Source organism: Rousettus aegyptiacus, unplaced genomic scaffold (genome assembly GCF_014176215.1).
Source record: "Rousettus aegyptiacus isolate mRouAeg1 unplaced genomic scaffold, mRouAeg1.p scaffold_m13_p_3, whole genome shotgun sequence".
Lineage (NCBI taxonomy): Eukaryota > Metazoa > Chordata > Mammalia > Chiroptera > Pteropodidae > Rousettus > Rousettus aegyptiacus.
In genome coordinates, this window is record NW_023416306.1 from 120,608,378 (window position 1) to 120,628,404 (window position 20,027).

A 20,027-nucleotide genomic window follows, 5' to 3' on the forward strand; every position below is an offset into this window, starting at 1 on the left:
TAAATTTACCAAAAATACATATACAAAATTATATAATTATCCAAAACTAATTTTTGAAAAAAATCCCTATCATTTTTTTATATAGATGCAGTCTCAAATTTTATCAACGCTCTCAACAAATCAAGTATCTTTTACATGAACCAAAAGCAGCCTCATAAGGAAACCTTATTTAGGAATACACATACCTGCATAATTATAAGCTGACAAACATAATTATATTTTAACGTAACTCTAGTGGTTAAACAAGTCATTAAATGACAACAGCAAACAGAAAAAGCCTTTTTTTAAAAAAAAAATCTAATTTCCTTTTATGACAGAACAGGGTAAGTAGATCACAGAAAATAAAGTATATAACCAAAAAGTAATAGAGAATCAAAACACCTGGGCTCCAACTCTAATCCTGCCCTTGATTGCAGAGGCAGCCTAGTACAGTGTGGTGCTCAACAGAGAGGCTTCTAGAGACAAACTGCTGGAATTAACAGCCGTGGGACCTCAGGCTCAGTCCCCAACTCCTTTGAGCCTCAGTTTCCTCATCTATAAAATGGGGATAATTACAATGCCTATCTGATAGTTATTTTAGGATTGAATGACAAAAGGAGATAACTCATTTAAAGCTCTTAGCCCAGAGTCTGGCAGACAATAAGGACTCAATAATGTTATGCAGTTATTATTGCTTTTGACTGTGCTTGGCCTTGAAAAAATCAATCTCTTTAGCATTTAATGTCTTCATCTACATAATGAGCAGACTGGATAATGACCTTGAGTCCCTTTTACTTCTAATATTCTCTGACTGAATCCAAAGAAGTCATAAGAATACAACAGTGTTAAAAGAAGAACTAGGTTTCCACAAAGGCTTGCCCTAGGCAGGGGTGGCTGCTATTAATCAATACTGTACATACACTCTGAATGTTGAAATTGGATATCTGCTTCCTAAATTTCCTAATATATTAGAGAAAACATCTTCACCTATATAGACTTATAAACACACATTATATAACTTTATTCAATAGTATGTGTTCTTGAACAGTTGCATATGACAAATTTTGAAGTAATTGTATTTTAGTTTACTAAAGAAACCCACTAAGATGAGCTTTACAAAGGAATTTACAGTAAAATTCTTTTGTTACTAACAGAATAATCCAGTAGTGATATGAAACATGTTTAAAGAGAAAATGTTTTTAGAGAAAACAGGTCGTGTTGCAATGGATGCCTAGACTTCATTACCAGGTGACTTGGGTCGGGGTGGTGGATCCCCTGGAATTTGGATGGCCGGCCCGATGTCGCCCAAAGGGCACACCCTCTCACATGAAGTTTTACAAGGAGAATTTGACAGCATTGCTGGACTCAGTGGTTCCCAGTATCACTGCACATTAGAATCACCTGAGGAGCTTTTAAAAATCCTGATGCCCAGGCACATCCCATACCAATTAAAACATAAAGCCTGGGAGTAGGAGACAGACAACAGTATTTTTTAAAAAGATCCAAGTTTTTTAATGTGCAGCAAAGTTTGGTAACCATCGAACCAATATGACTACTTCTGGGCTCTGCATATTGGCTTTAAATTTCCACAGATCTTGATAATCACTCTAATTCTGCTAGAACTCTGCAGACGATGCTGTGAAACTGGCCCTTGCCCACCTCCGTTGCTTTGAGGATGGGTGTGCAACATGTTAGCATTACGTTTTGTGGCTGAATAATTATCTAGAATAGTGCTACTCCCACCTACACGAGTGGTCCAAAGACTAGTAGTGTCATATCGCCTGGGAGCCTGTTAGAAATGCAAATTCTCAGGAGTCACTCCAGAACCACCAACACAGAATCTCTAGGAGTAAAGCCCATGAATCTGCTTTAACAAACTCTCCAGGTAATTTTTCTTGTCAGCTAAAGTTTCAGAAGCAAAACACTGTCTTCTCATTCCTATTTCTGCATTTACGTACACTCAGATCTTCCATGTTCTTAAGGAAAGATCTCTTGCCTATTTTATTTTCTATATTCTACCCAACTTTATTATTCCTCTTGACTTCTGAGCTCTGAGATACACATGCACACCATCATACTGTTTCCTCTTTCTCTCTCCTTCTTAAATTTCCTTTTGAAATACTAAAAAGTATAGAGAATACTATAATAAACACCCAGGTAATGCTATATAACTTAAGAAAAATATTGTGATAGATTTTTATTTATGTTGAATTATTTCCTTAAGTAATTTGTGGAATAAGCTTATGATACAACATATGAACTGTTCGCAATGTCTGTTATGTACCTTATTTTCTAAAATGATTGTGACATTGGAAGAGTGGTTGTACGCCTGACACTGCAATCTGTTTTATTTTATATACTACAAATAAGAGAGGATTTATAAATATGACTTAAAATGGCACCTTAAGTTTGTTTTCATTTTCATGTCTCCAATCTGGTAGGTATGAACATTCTTCTATTGTTTTCTTGCTATTTGGACTTCTCATGAAAATTACTTGTTCATATCCTCGGCACACTTATTATTCATAGATGCTTGTTTTCCTTGTCATATGTTAGTATTAGTGTTTCTCATGTCTGATTAATTTATTTTCCTTATTTTTATTATCTTTTGTTATTTTTTATTACAAAGTTTTAAATGTTTGTACATATTTTATCCTTATCTTTGCTACTGTGTCTGTTACCTCAAAATTTGTTATGATATAGATCTGAAATATTCCATTTCATTTTAAAAAAAGTAATAACTTAATCAAACTAGATTTTCTTATAATTCAAGTTGTGGATTAATTTTAAATTAAAATTAATTTAAAATTAATTTTTCCAAAGTGTTATCTGGCTATCATAAGGCTATTTATTATAATACTATTTGTCATTCAGATGTCTTGAAATAATTTATTGTTTTTATTCAGAGTTGCGCTTAACTCTAAAGTCAGTATTTTACTGAATGAAAAAGAATTCTATATTTGTGACTCAACACTGTCTGAATTGTTGCTTTCCAATATATTCTGTTAGGGCTGGATTTCTACTTCTTTCCTAGAATATTAAAAAAATCTTTAGTCTTTTCCATTTTCCAAATGAATTTTAGAATGATTATGTCAAATTTCAAAACTATGTTCAGTATGTTTGCATTTTGATCAGAATTAATTTACACTAGGAGGTTAAGTTGGAAGAATACAAATAATTGTATCTGATGTTTCTAGTCAGGGAACATGACATCTCTGAAAAGAAAAGTTGACTATTTTTACCAAGGAAAATGTTACAAGACTTCTGACACAGTACAAAAAACAATCTTTAAGCATGTGAAACAATATTGTATAGTTAATAATAAACAAATACCTGCTCTCAATTTCTCCTAAAGATATAGTAAAACAGAATGGAATTTAGTTTCAGTTAAGGTTATCTTCCTGATTATGAGAGATTCAAGACCCTAAAGTGCATTCTTTCTCCCTGAACAACTTGACGATGATGAGAATGGCTACCACTAGCCAGGTCCTGACCTAATATTTAACATGCATTATCAATGCATTATCATATTTAATCCTTCAACAACACTGAGCAGGCAACAATTCTCAGGAGTGAGATGAGAGAAGGCGTTAGGAGAGAGGCCTTCCTGAAGCTTCTTTCCAGGAAAATTCTTACTCGTTGGGCCATAAAGATCTCTTGCTGTTCTTCCCACTTTTCCTGTTCTGATCTTACACGTGCTTTATACTCTGCAAGCTCAGGCAGTTCTTCTAGCCATCGATGACGAGCATTTTGCACAGCTGTTTCGACCTATAAGATATTGCAAGAGAAAGAGGAAAAGTGAAGTATAAAATTTCAAAAGATTTTGCAAATAGCAATTATCTAGCAATCATGTGTGTTTTATGTTGCACTGTACTACATTAGTTATAACTGATTTTAAGCACCCCACCTTATCCCAAACGATAGATTCTAATCCTTCTGTTATAAACTTCTTATACTGTCCCATGCAAATACCACAGCAGGAAGTGGGGATGCATAAATGTTTGACAGCCAGTACTATTTTACAAAGATTTATACAAAGCACCAATTGCTATGTCCCCATTTATCTTGGGGAAAAGGACAAGGCATGTAGGAGGGCTGCTTGGCACCAGCTGCTGGGCAATCAGTATACCTGCCACCTCCACTGTCCTCATACCCACCCCCCCCACACACACGTATTCACACACATGCATGCACAAAAACGCCAATATAGGTTAGAGCCTTATACCCGGCAAATTTTCTTGCTGTCAAGAATGAGTTTGTGACTAACAAATGGGGGTGATATATCAATTCAGGCAAAAATTTAAGACTTGATGAACTATGAAAGTAATCTGGTTATAAATCTGTTATAAGCTTCCACAAGATCATTTATTAATCCTTCCTTATTCTCTTTTTTTGAAATATACACAGATACACACATACTTATATCCATATAGACACACAAAAGCAGAGTTGTTACAAGCAGCTGTATTTCTCACTAAAATGCTAAATACATTTACAGGTAAATTCCAGTGAGTTGAAAAATATGGTAAAAAGATAAAACTCCTATAGAAATTTATATTCTTTAAAAAGTTACTATGAATATTTCCTTTCTACAAAACCATGCTATTTGATATTCTTCACAAGAACTATAATTTTATAAATACCAAAACAGAATTCCTAAACATGTGCTTGTTTATAGAACCTTTTCTTAACTCTGTAAAATCTTGCAGTAAACATTTCAGAAATTTATTTTTTTAACTGATGGACGATGTCTTTGATACCATTACAGATATTTGCCTATGTTTCCAGACATTAAGGATGCCCTGTTAAATCATGTAGAATAATTTAACAAATCCGCAGAATTTCAAGTATTTTCAAAAGCTGAGTATATTTTTTACAATGTTACTTTAGGTTATAATCTTAAGCCTTTTAGTAAGTAATAGTTCCAAATAACAAATACACATTAAATAATATTATATTAAGGTTCTAGGGACTTCTGAGGACTAGAAGCCCTATAGGATGGTCTGTGGGGTCAAAACTATTTTCAAAATAATATTCAGGCATTATCTTTTTTATTCCCATTCTCGCATGCCTAAACAGTACAGTTCTCCAGAGGTGACATGCTAAGTGATGGTATCACTGCTCTGACAGCAGTCTGTGCTAGAGCATTCTTGTTTTTTTTTAAATTTCTTAGATTAGTCTACAGCCACGCCACCCTGAACAAGCCTGATCCCGTCTGATCTCGAAAGCTAAGCAGGGTCAGAGACCACCTAGGAAGACCAGGTACTGTAGGTGTAAAAAATAAAAAATAAGGGATTGTAAGCTGACAAGGTCCTTGCAATCTGTGGGGTCAACCAAGGGTTGCCTCCCCTAAAAAAAAATAAAAATAAAAAATAAAAATTTCTTAGATTTATATTCCAATACAGTAAATAAATATAACCCACACAAACAAAAACGCTTCAGAATCTTCAATTCTTTAAAGTGTAAAGGTAACCTGAAACCAAAGAGTTCAAAAATCACTGTAATTGATAATATAAATAAAACAAATAATAGCTCTCCTTTATTCTATTGACAAAGAGCAATATTTTTCTCAGTATGACATTTCTCGGAAGCCAAGTAACAAGCCCCAGTTAAAAGTCAGATAGCTTTTTGACTGCTTCCAAGGGAAGGCAATGGCACTGATTTTTGGCCAAAAAATAGGATTAATAGACAAAGTCCCACTTAAAGAGTATGCCTGAAGATGCAACTCTGCAAGTCTCAATGCAAATACTATAAAGTACTTTTAAGTTTTCTTATCTATAACTATCTCAGTGAAGTATTTTCTATAAAGATAGATATGAAAGATTCATAATTAAATTGTGCTTCATTGAGCTATAAAACTGCCATTATTAACCTCAGGCATCTGAACGCTTAGACTGACCTCTGAGGAGCAAACATGGTGTAAACTGAAAGAATACATAGAAAAACTGAGAGGCAATAGCTTTGTGACAGAAATATAATGAAAATCTGAGGAACTACATAAGAAGTTCTCTACCCTGGAATGCACAAAAATTTTAAAGTATAAAATTATGAACAAGTTCAACAGTAGCATTTTACAGACTTTCATTAACAATCAGTTCCAATAATTTCACTAAAATAAAGCTGCTCATTACCTGTTTGGCAATGTTTTCACAATATCTGAGTTCCAATTCGACCTCGAGTTTCTTCAAGCCCCCCCTGATAGCAATTTCTTTCTCTTGCTCCAAATCTTGCTGGATCTTGCGCTTCTGCTCTTCTATTATGATTGCCATCTCCTTCTTGGAAATAACATCAATGGCGGTTACTTGGTCAGTTTGGCTGTAACAATCTGAGGTCTTCTTTTTCATTGCCTTTATAGTTTGATCCAGCTTCAACTGCCACTCCTTTTCAAGCTGTTGAATAAGTTCTTGTTTCATCTGTTTTCAGAAGAAAAATCATATGAAAGAAAAAATAATCAAATAATTATTAGTAGAAACTAGAATAGCTAGCCAAAAAAAGCAACCACAGCTGTGTTTGAAAACCATCTAGACATGATTATAGTAATTACACGAGGTTTAGAAATTTAGTCAATAAAAATATATTCTCAAGTAAATTGTGAAAAATACTCTTTGACTTTCTTTATGAAACAGATCACATAGAAGATTTAAACAGGTTGTGTAAAGTCAGGATTTCTTTCTCTCAAGATGCAACCATCTGGAAGTTTTGACAATGCCACTACAAAGATGGCATGATTTCAGAGAGAGAGGGAGAGGGACAGAGGAAAAAAGAAGGGAAAGAAAACTTTTGCTATTAATATGTTTTTTCCATCAACACAAAGCTTTCTACCAAGCAGGCACTTAGTAAGTCTAATTAATGAATCTAATTTTACTCACTTGAACACATTAGAATCCTGTTTGTTATGACATTAAATTCTACTGAGTAGTCTGCATTCAAGAGTGGGGTGTTCTTCTGTCTTATGATTCTTTCCACTTTCAGCAGTGTAGTGGGATGGATCCAACCAATCAGTCTTAGGCAAAACTATGGAATAGTGAAATCTGCTCTTCCCTTTCCTGTTTCTCACCTCCTGGCTACCTGAGCCCCTGGCTATATTGCATCACTTGAAGCGGCCATCTTGTGTAGCAGTTTATGCTTTCTTGACATACTTACAAAAACAATATCTCATCTCCTTGGTAAATAATTGATTAGCAAATTCAACTAAAAGATAATTTGCAACAATGTAAAAATAGAGGATTTGTTTTGTGCTATTTGGATTTTAAATATGTTGGGTAAGGTTAGGAAGTATATACATACGAATATTCCAGAATATATTTTTTACATTAAAGAAATCACTGGTAGAAAGAATTTCAGATGCCAGTACTAGATTAACGAAATGCTATTTGGAGGAGGGGTGGAGAATGAGGAATAGGGAGACCAAAAGACAAGACAGTGTTTTATTCTTCCATCTTGAGGTAATTCCAACTCCTACTAATAACAATTTTGTGGATAGGAGAATATAGGTTTAAATAAGCTTAAGAATGTATCAGGAGAGAGAAGAAACTGGCATAGATGAAAGAGGCTCTGGTCATCCTTCTGGCAACCAAATCAAAGTTGTGACAGAAACAAGGGGCAGCAGCAAAGGAAAATCACCTGGAATCTAGATGAACAAGCCATACAACTATGGAGAAATCTAAGAAAGCACCCTGTAACGGCAGAAGGTAGGACGGGGTGAGGACACAAGGCTGCCTGTCCCGAGCAGCAGAGTGAGGCAGAGGCTGTGGCAAGCGGCAGAAGCCTCTTAAAAGGGCCACATCCACGAGCAGGTTTTCGTGGTGATGGACCTGCTCACTTTGAGCATCAGTGCCAAGTCGCTGCATGCAGAGGGCACCAGGGACTTACAGGGAGACATTGTCAGAGAGAGAGCTGAGGAGTGACCGGCTCTATACAGGAGTGACTGTGTTATCCATTGTTCTTTGTTGAGCCCTCCCCGCTCCCAGTGCTTGGACACAGTGCTGACATTGCCGTGAAGTCATCAAACTGGATAACAAAGGTTGCTCTGCCCAGAGGATTCCTAGAAACCCCACCTCACCCAAGTCGGGCCCCACCCAAGCCACATCCAGGTGTATTCTCAGTGAGTCAGGTGCTCCGTGTTGAGGCTCACACTGGTGGAGGCAGCTAACCACAGTTTCTGGTGTGGCCTTTTGAGGCAACTATAAGCACAGCATCTGTGGCTTTTGCTTGCTGAATCTTCACAGGTGGCCCCAGAGGGGTAGAAGCTTGGGCTAAGTTTGGCCTGCAGCTGAAAATCCCTCAGGACTGTGCCACTGGACACCTACTTCACAAATCCACACTAATAAGACTGGGAGATGTAGGAGCTTTGCTTAGTACATAGAAACAGACATGGAAAGGCAGCCAAAATGGGAAGACAAAGAAGCAGAAACCATATGACAGAACAGAACAGAGATCCAGATATAATGGAGTCAAGTAATCTAACAGATGCAGAATTCAAAACACTAGTTATAAAGATGCTCATTGAACTTTTGGGAAATGTAGAGAACTCCAACAAAGAGATAAAAATGGAAAAGGAAATTATAAAAGGGAACCAGTCTGAAATGGAGAACACATTATCTGAGATGAGAAGTATATTAAATGGAAAAAACAAAACAATAAACAGTGAATAAAGAAGAAGATCACATGCCCTATCTAGAGGACAGGAAAGCCAATCAGGACACTCAGACAGAATGGCATGAAAATAGAGGCCAAGACTATAAAAATAATTTAAGGAGGATATGGGACACTATTAAGGCTCCAAAATATTCGTCTGATTGGCATAAGTGAAGAAAATCAAGATGCTGAACAGCTGTTTGAAGAAATAATGATGGAAAACTTCCCTAACCTGGTGAAGAAAATGGACATAAAACCCCAGGAAGCTCAGAGGATTCCAAAGAGGCCCACACCAAGACACATCATAATTAAATGTCAAAGTTTAAATGCAAAGAAACAATATTAAAAGCAACAAGAGAAAAACAAATAATTACATATAAAGGAACACCCACACAACTGGTAGCTGCTTTCTCAAAAAAGAAACTATGCAGGACAGAGGGCTTGGCAGAACATATTCGACAGGATGAAGACCCAAGACATACAACCAAGAATAATTTATCCAGCAAAGCTATCATTTAGAGTTGAAAGACAGATAAAGAGCTCCCCAGACAAAAATAAACTAAAGGAATTTATCACCACCAAGCCAGAATTACAGGAAATGTTGGAGGGGCTTCTTTAAGAAGAAAAAACATGTATCAAAAACAAAAATAAAGAATGGCAACAACTACATTCCTATCAATAAGTACCTTAAATGGAAAAAAATTAAGTGCTCCAATCAAAAGATAGAGTGTCTGAAAGGATAAGAAAACAAGATCCCTACATATGAAAAGGAAGGGAATGGAAAAAGATATTGCTGTGATGAACCCAGAAGGTATTTAAGTCAGACAGAGAAAGATAAACACTATATGAGTTCAGTTACATGCGGAATCTGAGGAATAAAAAGAACAAACTAATCAAAAACAGACTCATAAATATAGTGGACAATCTGGTGATGGACAGAGGGGAGGGGGATTTGGACAGAGGGGAGAATGGGGTGAAGGGTTAAAGTACAGATTAGTAGCTGATAGATGGTCACGGGGATGGGAAGCATGGCACAAGGATTGCAATTAGCATTAGTACACTAGCTAGGTGGAGGGTCAGGGGAGGAAGGGAGCAATTGGGGGAATCATTTTGACTAACTAGATAGATGTCTAACCAATATACTGTATACTTGAAACTAATTAAAATTTAAATTAATTAATTAATTAATTTAAAGAATGTATTTCACTTCCGCCTCAGTTTTTAAGATCATAATTTGGTTCTTAATGATCTGGGAAACTATTAGCATTTCCTAATCTCATTTGCTACTTAGGTAATAAGATAATCTTTGTGGTTCTGTGCCTACCCAATCATTACTTCTTTCTTCTAATCTGTAGTATAGGTTATTTATTTTTAATTATAGATTAGTGTAGAGTTATCAGAATCATTTCAGGATATGAAATTAGGTCATGGTTTCATTTCAAATGATCAAAAATGTACCCTAAAATCCATTATATCCTGATCTGGGTTGAAAAATCAAGAAGGGGAAATTTTTAAAAATTAAATTGGTGTGGGTAAGCTGCTAATAGTCCAATTCTGAGAAGTATAACAAGTGATTATATATGTACATGGCAATTAAAACTTATATGTCTACTCAGAATGAGCTGTCTCTCAATGGTTAATATTACGTTTTTGAAAATGGTGACTAAAAAGAAATATTAACCCACACCTCTTTTTGTTCCTTATCACAGTGTGCTTTGGCTAACATCATTTTATTTTCACCCTGCTGTTTAATATCAGTTTCTTGTTCTTTCAGCCACTTTTTTTCCACATAAAGGTATCTTAGTACTTTTCTTCAAGGTCCACCTGCAGTTTGCTTACATATTCTTCTCTTTCCTTCCACAGATGTCTCTTTAAACAAAATTCAAGTAAATATCTCCAAGTCAAATTTATAAAATAATGGTTATATGCATGTAATAGAGAACAGCAACAGACAAATGATCTCCTTAAATGCTAACTCAATCTATTGAAAAGATGACTTGTAAAGACCTATTTACAATTCAAATAATTGGATAAAAAAAATTATGGATGGCTATATTGAAAGAAAAAGCATCTAATGTAAAAAATACATTCCCAGAAAACCAAATAATCTTTTTAAAAAGTAAAACTGATATTTAGGTTTACACCCCACCCATGAGGGGACCCATCAGGTATCATAGCCCAGAAAGAGCACATATGAAACCAGAAAATGCAACCTTGGATTTTTGGTATTACCTATCTTATAAATTCTATATGCAGACTATGTTTCTGACCTGAAGGTCAGCACAGGGAAAACGGTTTATGTCCTGCAGAGAAGGGCTACCCCAAAATTCCCAAGTTCGCTCCAGAGTTTAATAAGATTCTTCAATTAAGTGTAAAATATATCATAGGGAAACAGATTGGTATATCTTTAATTACTTCTGGAGGATATGAAAAGATTAAAGTTTCTTAAATTTAAAGCTCTGTTCTAAGTGGCTTATAAAGACTAAGCCTTAAAAGGGCTTATATAAATCTAAATAAAAGACTAGAGAATTCCCAGAGAAGGAAGGAATTAAACTCCTCATGCATTAAGCATACTGGCTTTTGACTGTAAAGGGAGTTTTTAGGGTGATGAAACTCTTCTGTATGCTGATCAGTCTATACATGTGTTAAAAATTTACAGAATTGTACACAAAATGAAAAGAGAGTCAATTATACTGAATAGCAATTTTTACATTAAAAAAAAAAAAAAACTAACCTGTCTTTTTGGAAGCCACTTGGCAGTTTTGACTTTCCTTCTTGCCCCAGTGCACAAGCACTCATGAGCCAAAATATCGGTCAGTAGCAGCTGTTAATTACAACTGGTTGATTATAAGAGATCCAGTTTTACAGCCAAACTGATTCTTTTAAAAGTAGCAGAAAATATATTTCTGAAAAGAATGACATCTTTGAATTGCTCTTATGTTCTTGCTAATTTATATATTTTTTTAAAAAAGTAAAAGAATCACACTAGAGATCGTCTCCTTATTTGAATTTTTAAAACATTACTGAAAGCTAAGTCCTTAATTTCTAGGTAATTTAAGATTCTTTCTACATATTGCCAGCACTAACTAAAACAGCTCCCTTTAGAAGTTCTTTTTCCACTATGTGATATGTATACTATGGCATGTTTTTTTTTTTTTTTACCATATTAATCTATTCAAAAATAATCGATCAAAATATTAAATGAAACGAATTCCTCACCTGCTCTTCACTATTCTTTTCAAGTCTATAGGAACAATAGCTCATTTTCATGTACCTTACTCAGAAACCTGTATAGAACATTTACTCAAGCCTTTAAAAATATTTTCTAATCTTGATGCAGGTGGCTTTCCAACTGTGGCCTGTAGGCTGGTCCAAAGTAGAAGGGAGGATCAGATGTGTATCTGGAAGAGGCTCCAGCCGAACAGGGGAGAAAAGAGGAGGGCAGCTGTTCATATGTGATTTTACTTCTGGACACTCACCAACAGCAACTTGGAAGATTCAGACAGGAGTAGAGTATACTGTAGCCCCTCCAGTTTCCCTAATAAATAAGAGCTTCCCCTGCAAGAGGTCACGCTAACACTGTGACCTTCCTCTCCACAGCCTCCATATCACCAACTTCGTGGTCATGAGACCCAAGTTCAAACACCGCCCTTCTCCCTGGAAGAATGAACTGACACTTAGGTACTGATAGAGAAGTGGGTCAGAGGAAACGTCTCTGAGGGAGTACCTTGTACAGTGCTCACAGGACAACTTGGGGTTGTCTGAGCAGCCAGCAAGCAGATGAAAAATGAGGTCCCTGGGTTTCAGACTCAAAGTGACTTGGGTCCACTCTTGCTTATTTTTGGAACTACTTCTGCCTCTTAGAATAAATCTACGAGAATTTTCTCTCATATGTAGGCCACTTTCTACTAAGGTTTTAATAATTATCTCAATACTTAACTGCATTTTATGAGCTATATTAGTGTGATAGAGCCAGAAGTAAAGAGATTTCTACATATCCCTTCCCCATCGCTCAAGAGAACAAGTGTATTGGTTTCAATGAGAATAATGAGGCCAGAGAAATGAAACGAAGTAAAATCAACACATCATGAACTCGTACTGTACCTTCTTCTCCTGAGCCTGTTGCTCATTTTCGATGGTCTTCCTGAGAGTCGATTCTAGGTTATCCTTCTCCCTGCACACTTCCAGGTAACATTCCTGCACAGCAGCCACCTCCTTATTCACCTTATCTAATTCAGACCTTGGATACACAAAACCAGCAACTAAATGACCACAAAAAAACACAAGGGCTGCAGCACAATTTTCCTCTAAACTATGGAATATTGCGTACAGCTTCAGAGACAGGGAAACTCTCATTCTCACCTAAGTTGTAAGCAAGTGCCCTCATAAACCTCAAACAGCTGCTGCTTCTCCAAAGCATGCTTTGCTAACAGGCTTTCACGTATTTGAGCTTTCATGGCTTCATGGTGCTGCTGGTAAGTCCTTTCACACCTAGAAACAAAGTGGACAGCGGAGTCCAAGGCAGTGGCCAGCATTACTAGAAACACCAAGATTAACTGGTTTCCCTTTCTTCCTCCCCGCTCTTTCCCTCTAATGCAAATTATAATTATAGTGAGATTGGTTTTCCCCAACCAAAAATAGTAATAATTAATTGTCGATAGATGATCTTATAAGAATCTTCAAAATTTTTTCTTCAAATTTTTCCAGAAAAGAATTAGAAACTTGGATGTGAGGATGCCCTAAGTCTAACAGAGGTAACAGTCTGTGTTGAGGACTTGTTTATAAGAATGAATTGACAGAACCGAGGGTGTGGCTCCAAAATTCCAAGTCCTCTACATTAAACAAAATACTAGAAGAACCCAACTCACAGGTAAGTTATGCTCCAAAAATCTGTTTCCAAGTTTATAATTTGGTATTTGGAAGGCATATTCCCTCCCACCAATTTCCTCCTTGTAAAGAATAGTTTCCCAGACTACCCTTTAAAACACCATTTGAATAAACTACCATTTTAATGGTGCTATAGAACCTAACCCACTACATAACATCATTTCTATGGAAAATGTGTTCCAAATTCTAATTTGAGAACCAGGGACTCATCTTTTCCAATCCAAGATTTCAACAGGGAGGGTTCCCTCGATCATTTCTCTTGAGTCTTGAGTCTTTTTTTGGGGCGGGGGTGGTGGTGTTAGGAAGTGGTGGGAGAGGACAGAGAAGGGGGAAGGGCACCTAGGGGTTAGGCCTCTATACAAGCCTTACCTAACCACAACTTCTTGTTTATCACGGTCAAAATCTTGTACCATTTGTCTCATTTGATTACACAAGTCCTGATTTGTATTTCTTAGTTTTTCTTCAGTTTCTTTAAGTTCCTAGATACAAAAGAATAAAGTACTTAGAATAAACAGCATTTTCATTGATTAGCCTAATCTCATTTTTTTAACATCCTCAGTGCTTTATCATTACTCTATAACATTATCTGACATAATTTTCATGAATCTACAAAAGTCTCTTCATGCCTTGATAAGAATATAGATTCATTTATTTGACAAGCAGCTTTCTGATAGCAGTGAAAATTAAAATTTTGCATTTAATTTGAAATACATGAAAACATTTAACCAGAGAAGTATTGGCTAATTAATGCCTTAAAAAAAGTCTTAGCTTTCAATCATCTTCAGTAACCACCCAAATAAACAGTCTTACTTTTAGGTTGAGGGCTGGCTAAGGAGGAAGGAACACCTCTAGTAGCCATGCTGCTTACTGTATAGACCGGCAACTTGATTTATACTGACTTACCCTCTAATGAAACGACTGCCCCATGACCAATACTAAAGGGAAATAACTGATCATTTACTAATATACTTGTGTCTTAACTGACATTAACTCTGTATTTTTGAAAACTCTATTACATCTTTCAAATTTAATGAGACCATGAAAAGTCTCACAACATATAGGAAAATTTTTTAATTACCTGATTTTGTTGCTGTAAAACTTGAATTTCGTTTTTAAGTTGCAAAATATCACCTTTGACAATCGTATCAGAAGTAGAAGAGTCAGGCCGTAATTGATTAGCTGGGTTTTCTGAGGTATCTGTTTTATTCTAAATGTTTTTAAAAAGTCAAAAGTTTTTTAGATTTTTTTAAATCGAAATCTAAATACTCATTTTGAAATAATTTCATACTTACAAAGAAGTTCCAAAAACAGTACGGATAATTTCCATACACGTTTTATCATTGCCCCCAATTATAACCACAGTATAACTATCAGCTCTAGGAAATTAACTAGGATGCAATACTATTATCTACAGACTTTATACAAAATTTTCTAATTTTCTTCTAATGCCCTTCTCTGGTTCAGGAGCCAATCTATGATTTCAAACTGCATTTAGTTGTCATCTCATGTGTCTCCTCTAATCTAGGATAATTCTTCAGTCACTGTCTTTCGCACTCATATTTTTAGTACTAACCAATTATTTTGTAGGATGTCCCTCAATTTGGGCTTTCCTGAAGTTACTTCATTATTAAATTCAGGTTATGCATTTTTGGCATGAATGCCACAAAAATGATGTGTATGCGTTCAAAAAGATACATGATGTCAACATCTCCTTGCTGATAATGACCAATTGATGAAGATAGTGTCTATAAGCAACTCCGCAGTAAAGTCACTATTTTTCTACTAATTACTAAGAAATATCTCATAAGGAGATACTTTGAGACTATGCAAATACCCTATTTTTCATCATACTTTCACCCACTAAATTTAGCATCTATTTATCTATATAATCAGTATTGACTTATAGATACATGTTTTATTCAATAGGTAAATTTTTAAGACTCATGATAGACTTTGGCAAATTGTTTCCAGAAAGGTCGTACAAATGTATATTCTCATGAGTCTGTCCAACTCTCTTTACCCACGATGGCAGTGACTATCTTTAAATAATAATTATTTTTGGAGAAAAGGGCATCTAACAATTCCTTCATTTGCATTTCTTCTGTCACCATCAGAGTGGAACCTCCTACATACCTTTATTGTTCATATGTTTTACATCTTCCCAGATTTGTCTGTTTATATGACTTCGCACATTTTCTTCTTACCATCTAAGTCTTTTCCTTATCTATTTTTATGAGTTTTTTTATTCATTGAGGAGGTCACAAAGATTTTTAAAAATATTTACTCTATTTGACTTGATGGTTTATGTATTTACCTAAACTCTGAGCTCTCTTATAAAATGCTTAAAAAATAACCTGTACTTAGGTTCATTCTACTTATTGGGGAAGTGGGAGAGGTATGTTTATCTCATTCCCATGTGGGGTGACAGAACACCAAGGCTTTGGCTCAGTCTTCTAATTCATAGAGTCTTTACTTCCTTCAGAGTAAAACCGTTCCAGTTGCTGACTTTCTCCTTTTCACTTGCCATCACTTCCCAGAAGTCACTGCTTCTATCCCAATCAGAAGAGAGAAGAGCTAAGAATACTTACTCTGTTAGTTTCTCTCCAGATTTGGGGTACTAAGGAGACTTTAAAAGATTTTACTGACTCATTTGAATGGCTTTTGTCTTTTTAACTTGGCCTCCACTTTTTAAAGTTTATGATACTCATTTGTGCTTTCTTTCCCACTGGTGAGTTTTTATTACTAAAAATGAAAGTAACATCATATGGATACACTGAAAAACAATTTTCATGGCTAGCTATTAAACTCGGTTTTGACATACTATCCCACTGCAGGTACACAGGGACTAGGTACCTGTACTTGTCAGAACACAACTCTTACAAATATCTTTAAAAAGAGAAGGACCACTGGAATGTCACAATAAAATTTCTTTCTAAAAGTAGAACACTGAAAATAGTATCTTCAAGAAAACAAAAAATTATAATATAGCAACTTTCATACTAGTTTCCTAATTTATATTTCTAAAAAGATTCTAGCTAGGAAGCGTCTGAGCTGGCTACTTAACGCTGCCTATCAAGTACCCTGGATTCGGAGTATGGCTTTAACGACAATTTGTGGTAAGGCAATGACCTCTATTGAGTACCAGACACAGAAAGACCTTGATGTTTTATTTATTACACTTACAAAACTTAAGTGTAGATGTGGGTTCTGACTACTAGTAAGAGTCTGGTTTTCCTAAGGCCTTTACCATCTTCTATCTTAATGGCCAAAGTTTAAACTGTTCTTTATAAGATAGATATAAACAAACATAAAATGTACTACATGGTATGTCAAAGCCAATAATATATCAATACCTTTAAAATGTCCATAAAAGAAACATGCCAACTAAGACTACATGTGTAAATATTTTTTCTGGCCTTCTCAATAGTTAAAAAGCTCTAGGGGAGAATTTGATGGCCTAGTTCTCTTTTAAAAATTGTCCAGGGAGTTTAAATTGGTGTGTTCATTCTCTTATGTCCCTACAGCAAGAGAAGTTCAACAGCATTTCATTAACCTCAGGATTTAATGCCTGCTATAATCAGTCCTTCTGAAAAATAGATATTGAGACATCTAAATGTTTTTGACTTCATTAAAGATTTTAGAAAAACTGAGCTTATACAATATAGCCTTCTATTCAGATGCCCTACTCTCTAGTCACACTAGTTTATTGGCTACATCTTTTATATACTTCTGCTCAAGGCTAAAATGATCCTTCCCACCTGGCTCTCCTGGATTTATCCTTCAGGACAGATATCAAATGTTTCCTCCCTAAAGCCTTCACTAAGGCTGACTTACTATTCACCACCATGACTCCCTCCCCCAAAGCCCAGTTACTTATTCCCTCTCATATACTCGTTATAGATATCTATCTCCTTATAGATCTGTACTATTGAAATGGTAGCCCATTAACCACTTATGGTTATGAACACTTGACATGTGGCTTGTCCAAACTGAAATGTGCCATTAAGTAGAAAATGCATACCAGAGTTCAAGAACTTAGCACAGATACGAAAAATGGAAACCATCTCAATAATTTTGTATTGATTACATATTGAAAAGATAGTATTTTTATATATTGGATTAAATAAAATATATTATTAAAATTAATTTCACTTGTTACTTTTACTTTAAATGGAACTACTAGAAGATTTTAAATTGCACATTTGGCTCTATTACATTTCTATTGGATAGTGCTGGTCTAGATTCTAAGTTCTTTTAAGGAATGGCCATCGTTTTTTAATCTCGCGATACTTTGCATAGAATAGTTTTGTTTTTTTTTAAGTTTAAACTGAATGATTTGCTTTTCATACCTCCCAACCTTGCTCTCTGACTTTACAGACTAAATAGAAAACTCCATTAGAAAAGATGTGGGAAATAAGTGACAAACGCCAAGGTTTGAAGGTGTCTATAGGCTAATGAGATAACTGTGAACTTGAGTATTTATTTTTAAAAAACACCTGTCGGTTAAATTGCTATTTCCTCTCCCATTCTCCCACCTAGAAAGTGGATAAATACATAAATTCAACAAATGTTTACTGAGCAAATATGCAGAGAATTATCAAGACAATATTCCCAAGAACTTCCTATATAGGAAGTAAAGCAGAACAGACATAAGAAATAAGGGCTAAAGCCATACTTTAAGAAAAACCAAATGCAGACTGCTGGGAAATCACTATGGCAAGAGAGTAGCTGGACAAAAAGAGTATTCAGAGGTAGCGCCCTTCGATCTACTGATCAACCAGGGAAAGGCTAAAAAAACAACATAAGGCACGGCCACCATTACTGCCACTACCAATGCCATTGGTAATTTCAATATAAAACAAAGAAAGCACCAAGATACCTAAGCTCAGGTTCAGACTCTCCAACTCCTCTAAATCTTAGCGTAGCCTCACAAAAATGCTTTAAAAACTCTGATCTAATACAAACTGAGAGACAAGCTTTCATTCCCATCCTTTTTTAAGAAACATGGAAACAGTAAGACAAAACAAATCAAAACAAAAAGCTTGATTTAAAGACAAAAGGGGATCTTTCTCATTTGGTTAACATTGAAATCAATGTTGTACTCATCAAATATAGTTATTCAGAAGTAGTAGAAACCAGATGGGGCAGGCTTTTAACAGTAAAAACACAAATTTATTTAATTGTGTCTAATTTATTTGGAAAATAAATTAGACACAATTAAAATTCCACAATAATAAGCACTATAGAGCACCTTGCATACTTTGCTTTAATAAGACTGTTTAATAAACACAATTCCTAGTTTAAAGGATCAGGAGAAAAGGATCAGTACTAAAGTAGGAAGTAAAAAAGTCTTCCATCCAGGAGGAAAAGAAATATACTTCTTTATTAATTTCTCTCCTTCCCTTACCTTTTAGTTAGTAGGTCTTCTATGCAATATTTTTTATTGGGAGTACTTCCTATATAGTACTTCCTAAATGGAATGGGATTTGTAAAATATGGAAGGGTGGAAAAGGCAGCTGTTTAAAGGAGGGCAACACTAAAGGTATTGGTGATAGCACCATTTTGGGGAAATAACCTTAACCTATTTATTAGTCAAGTATTTTAGTTTCAATTTGCCTAAAAATTGACTCTATAACTTCTGAAGGGCCACAAACGCCTCCAGTTTCATTTTCCTCATCTATAAAACAAGGAGACTAACTGAAGGATATAAAGGTGGATTTCAATGACTTTGACATAACCCGACTCTGCGTCTCTCCTACCTGTACCACCACCACCCCACCACTATAACTTCCTTACATAGAATGACTCTCACAGGAATATAGGCCAGAGAAACCCTTGGATAACATGCTAAAGACTTTGTTGTGAAGAATTTAACCAGATTTTAGATACTATTGGTACAAATCAATCTTGAGGAAATGCAGATACCTTGTTATATAGAATGATTCCTTAGATTTGTGGTGAAGGAATTTTATCTAATTGGTATCTCATTTGCTAGATGCCAAGAGTGACCAGAAAATATATTTCTTTAAAAGGCATTTCTTTAAATTTTACTTCTGAAAAAGTCAAACGAACATTTAAATGAGATAATTATAAGCATTTTTTTAGTCAAGCCTTTTAAAAATGGCGCTTTAACTCTACAAAACTCTACAGACCTCGAACTCACTACTTTTTACATCCTTCTCCACCTGTTGGAGGTCTTCGATTTTCTTATGACAGCCTTTGAGATCACTTTGTAACTGTGCCACCAGATGACGTTTTACTGAGTTGCTACCAAGCAAACGCTGCACTTCCGCTTTCAGCTTCAGAATGACCTCATCTTTGGAAAGTTCTTCATTTGGGTCTTCTTGCTGTACAATGCTAATGGAGAAATTACCATATTTAAAATTAAATCGAGTAACAAATCAAACATGGTTATTCCATTAAAGCTACTGACTGCAATGATAACCATGTTTTGTGACCTCTACAACTATATACTAGTATTTCAAAAACAATTTTAAGCTTAGTCATATACAAAGATATCACTT

General features: G+C 35.4%; 1 protein-coding gene across 4 annotated transcripts in view; it reads right to left on the reverse strand.

Moving 5' to 3' along the window:
• The window catches only part of CEP152 (centrosomal protein 152), an 80,619-nt gene that overhangs the window by 18,498 nt on the left and 42,094 nt on the right, over positions 1-20,027 (reverse strand). For 3 of the 4 annotated variants that reach the window (XM_016163247.2, XM_016163246.2, XM_016163244.2), the window contains 7 exons: positions 19,656-19,860; positions 14,582-14,710; positions 13,873-13,982; positions 12,979-13,107; positions 12,721-12,856; positions 6,111-6,392; positions 3,616-3,747 (listed from right to left, as the gene is read on the reverse strand). In XM_016163247.2, the coding sequence (XP_016018733.2) occupies positions 3,616-3,747; positions 6,111-6,392; positions 12,721-12,856; positions 12,979-13,107; positions 13,873-13,982; positions 14,582-14,710; positions 19,656-19,860 (1,123 nt within the window). The remainder of the gene's footprint in view (positions 1-3,615; positions 3,748-6,110; positions 6,393-12,720; positions 12,857-12,978; positions 13,108-13,872; positions 13,983-14,581; positions 14,711-19,655; positions 19,861-20,027) is intronic. The other variant, XM_036239169.1, reaches the window with a different exon arrangement.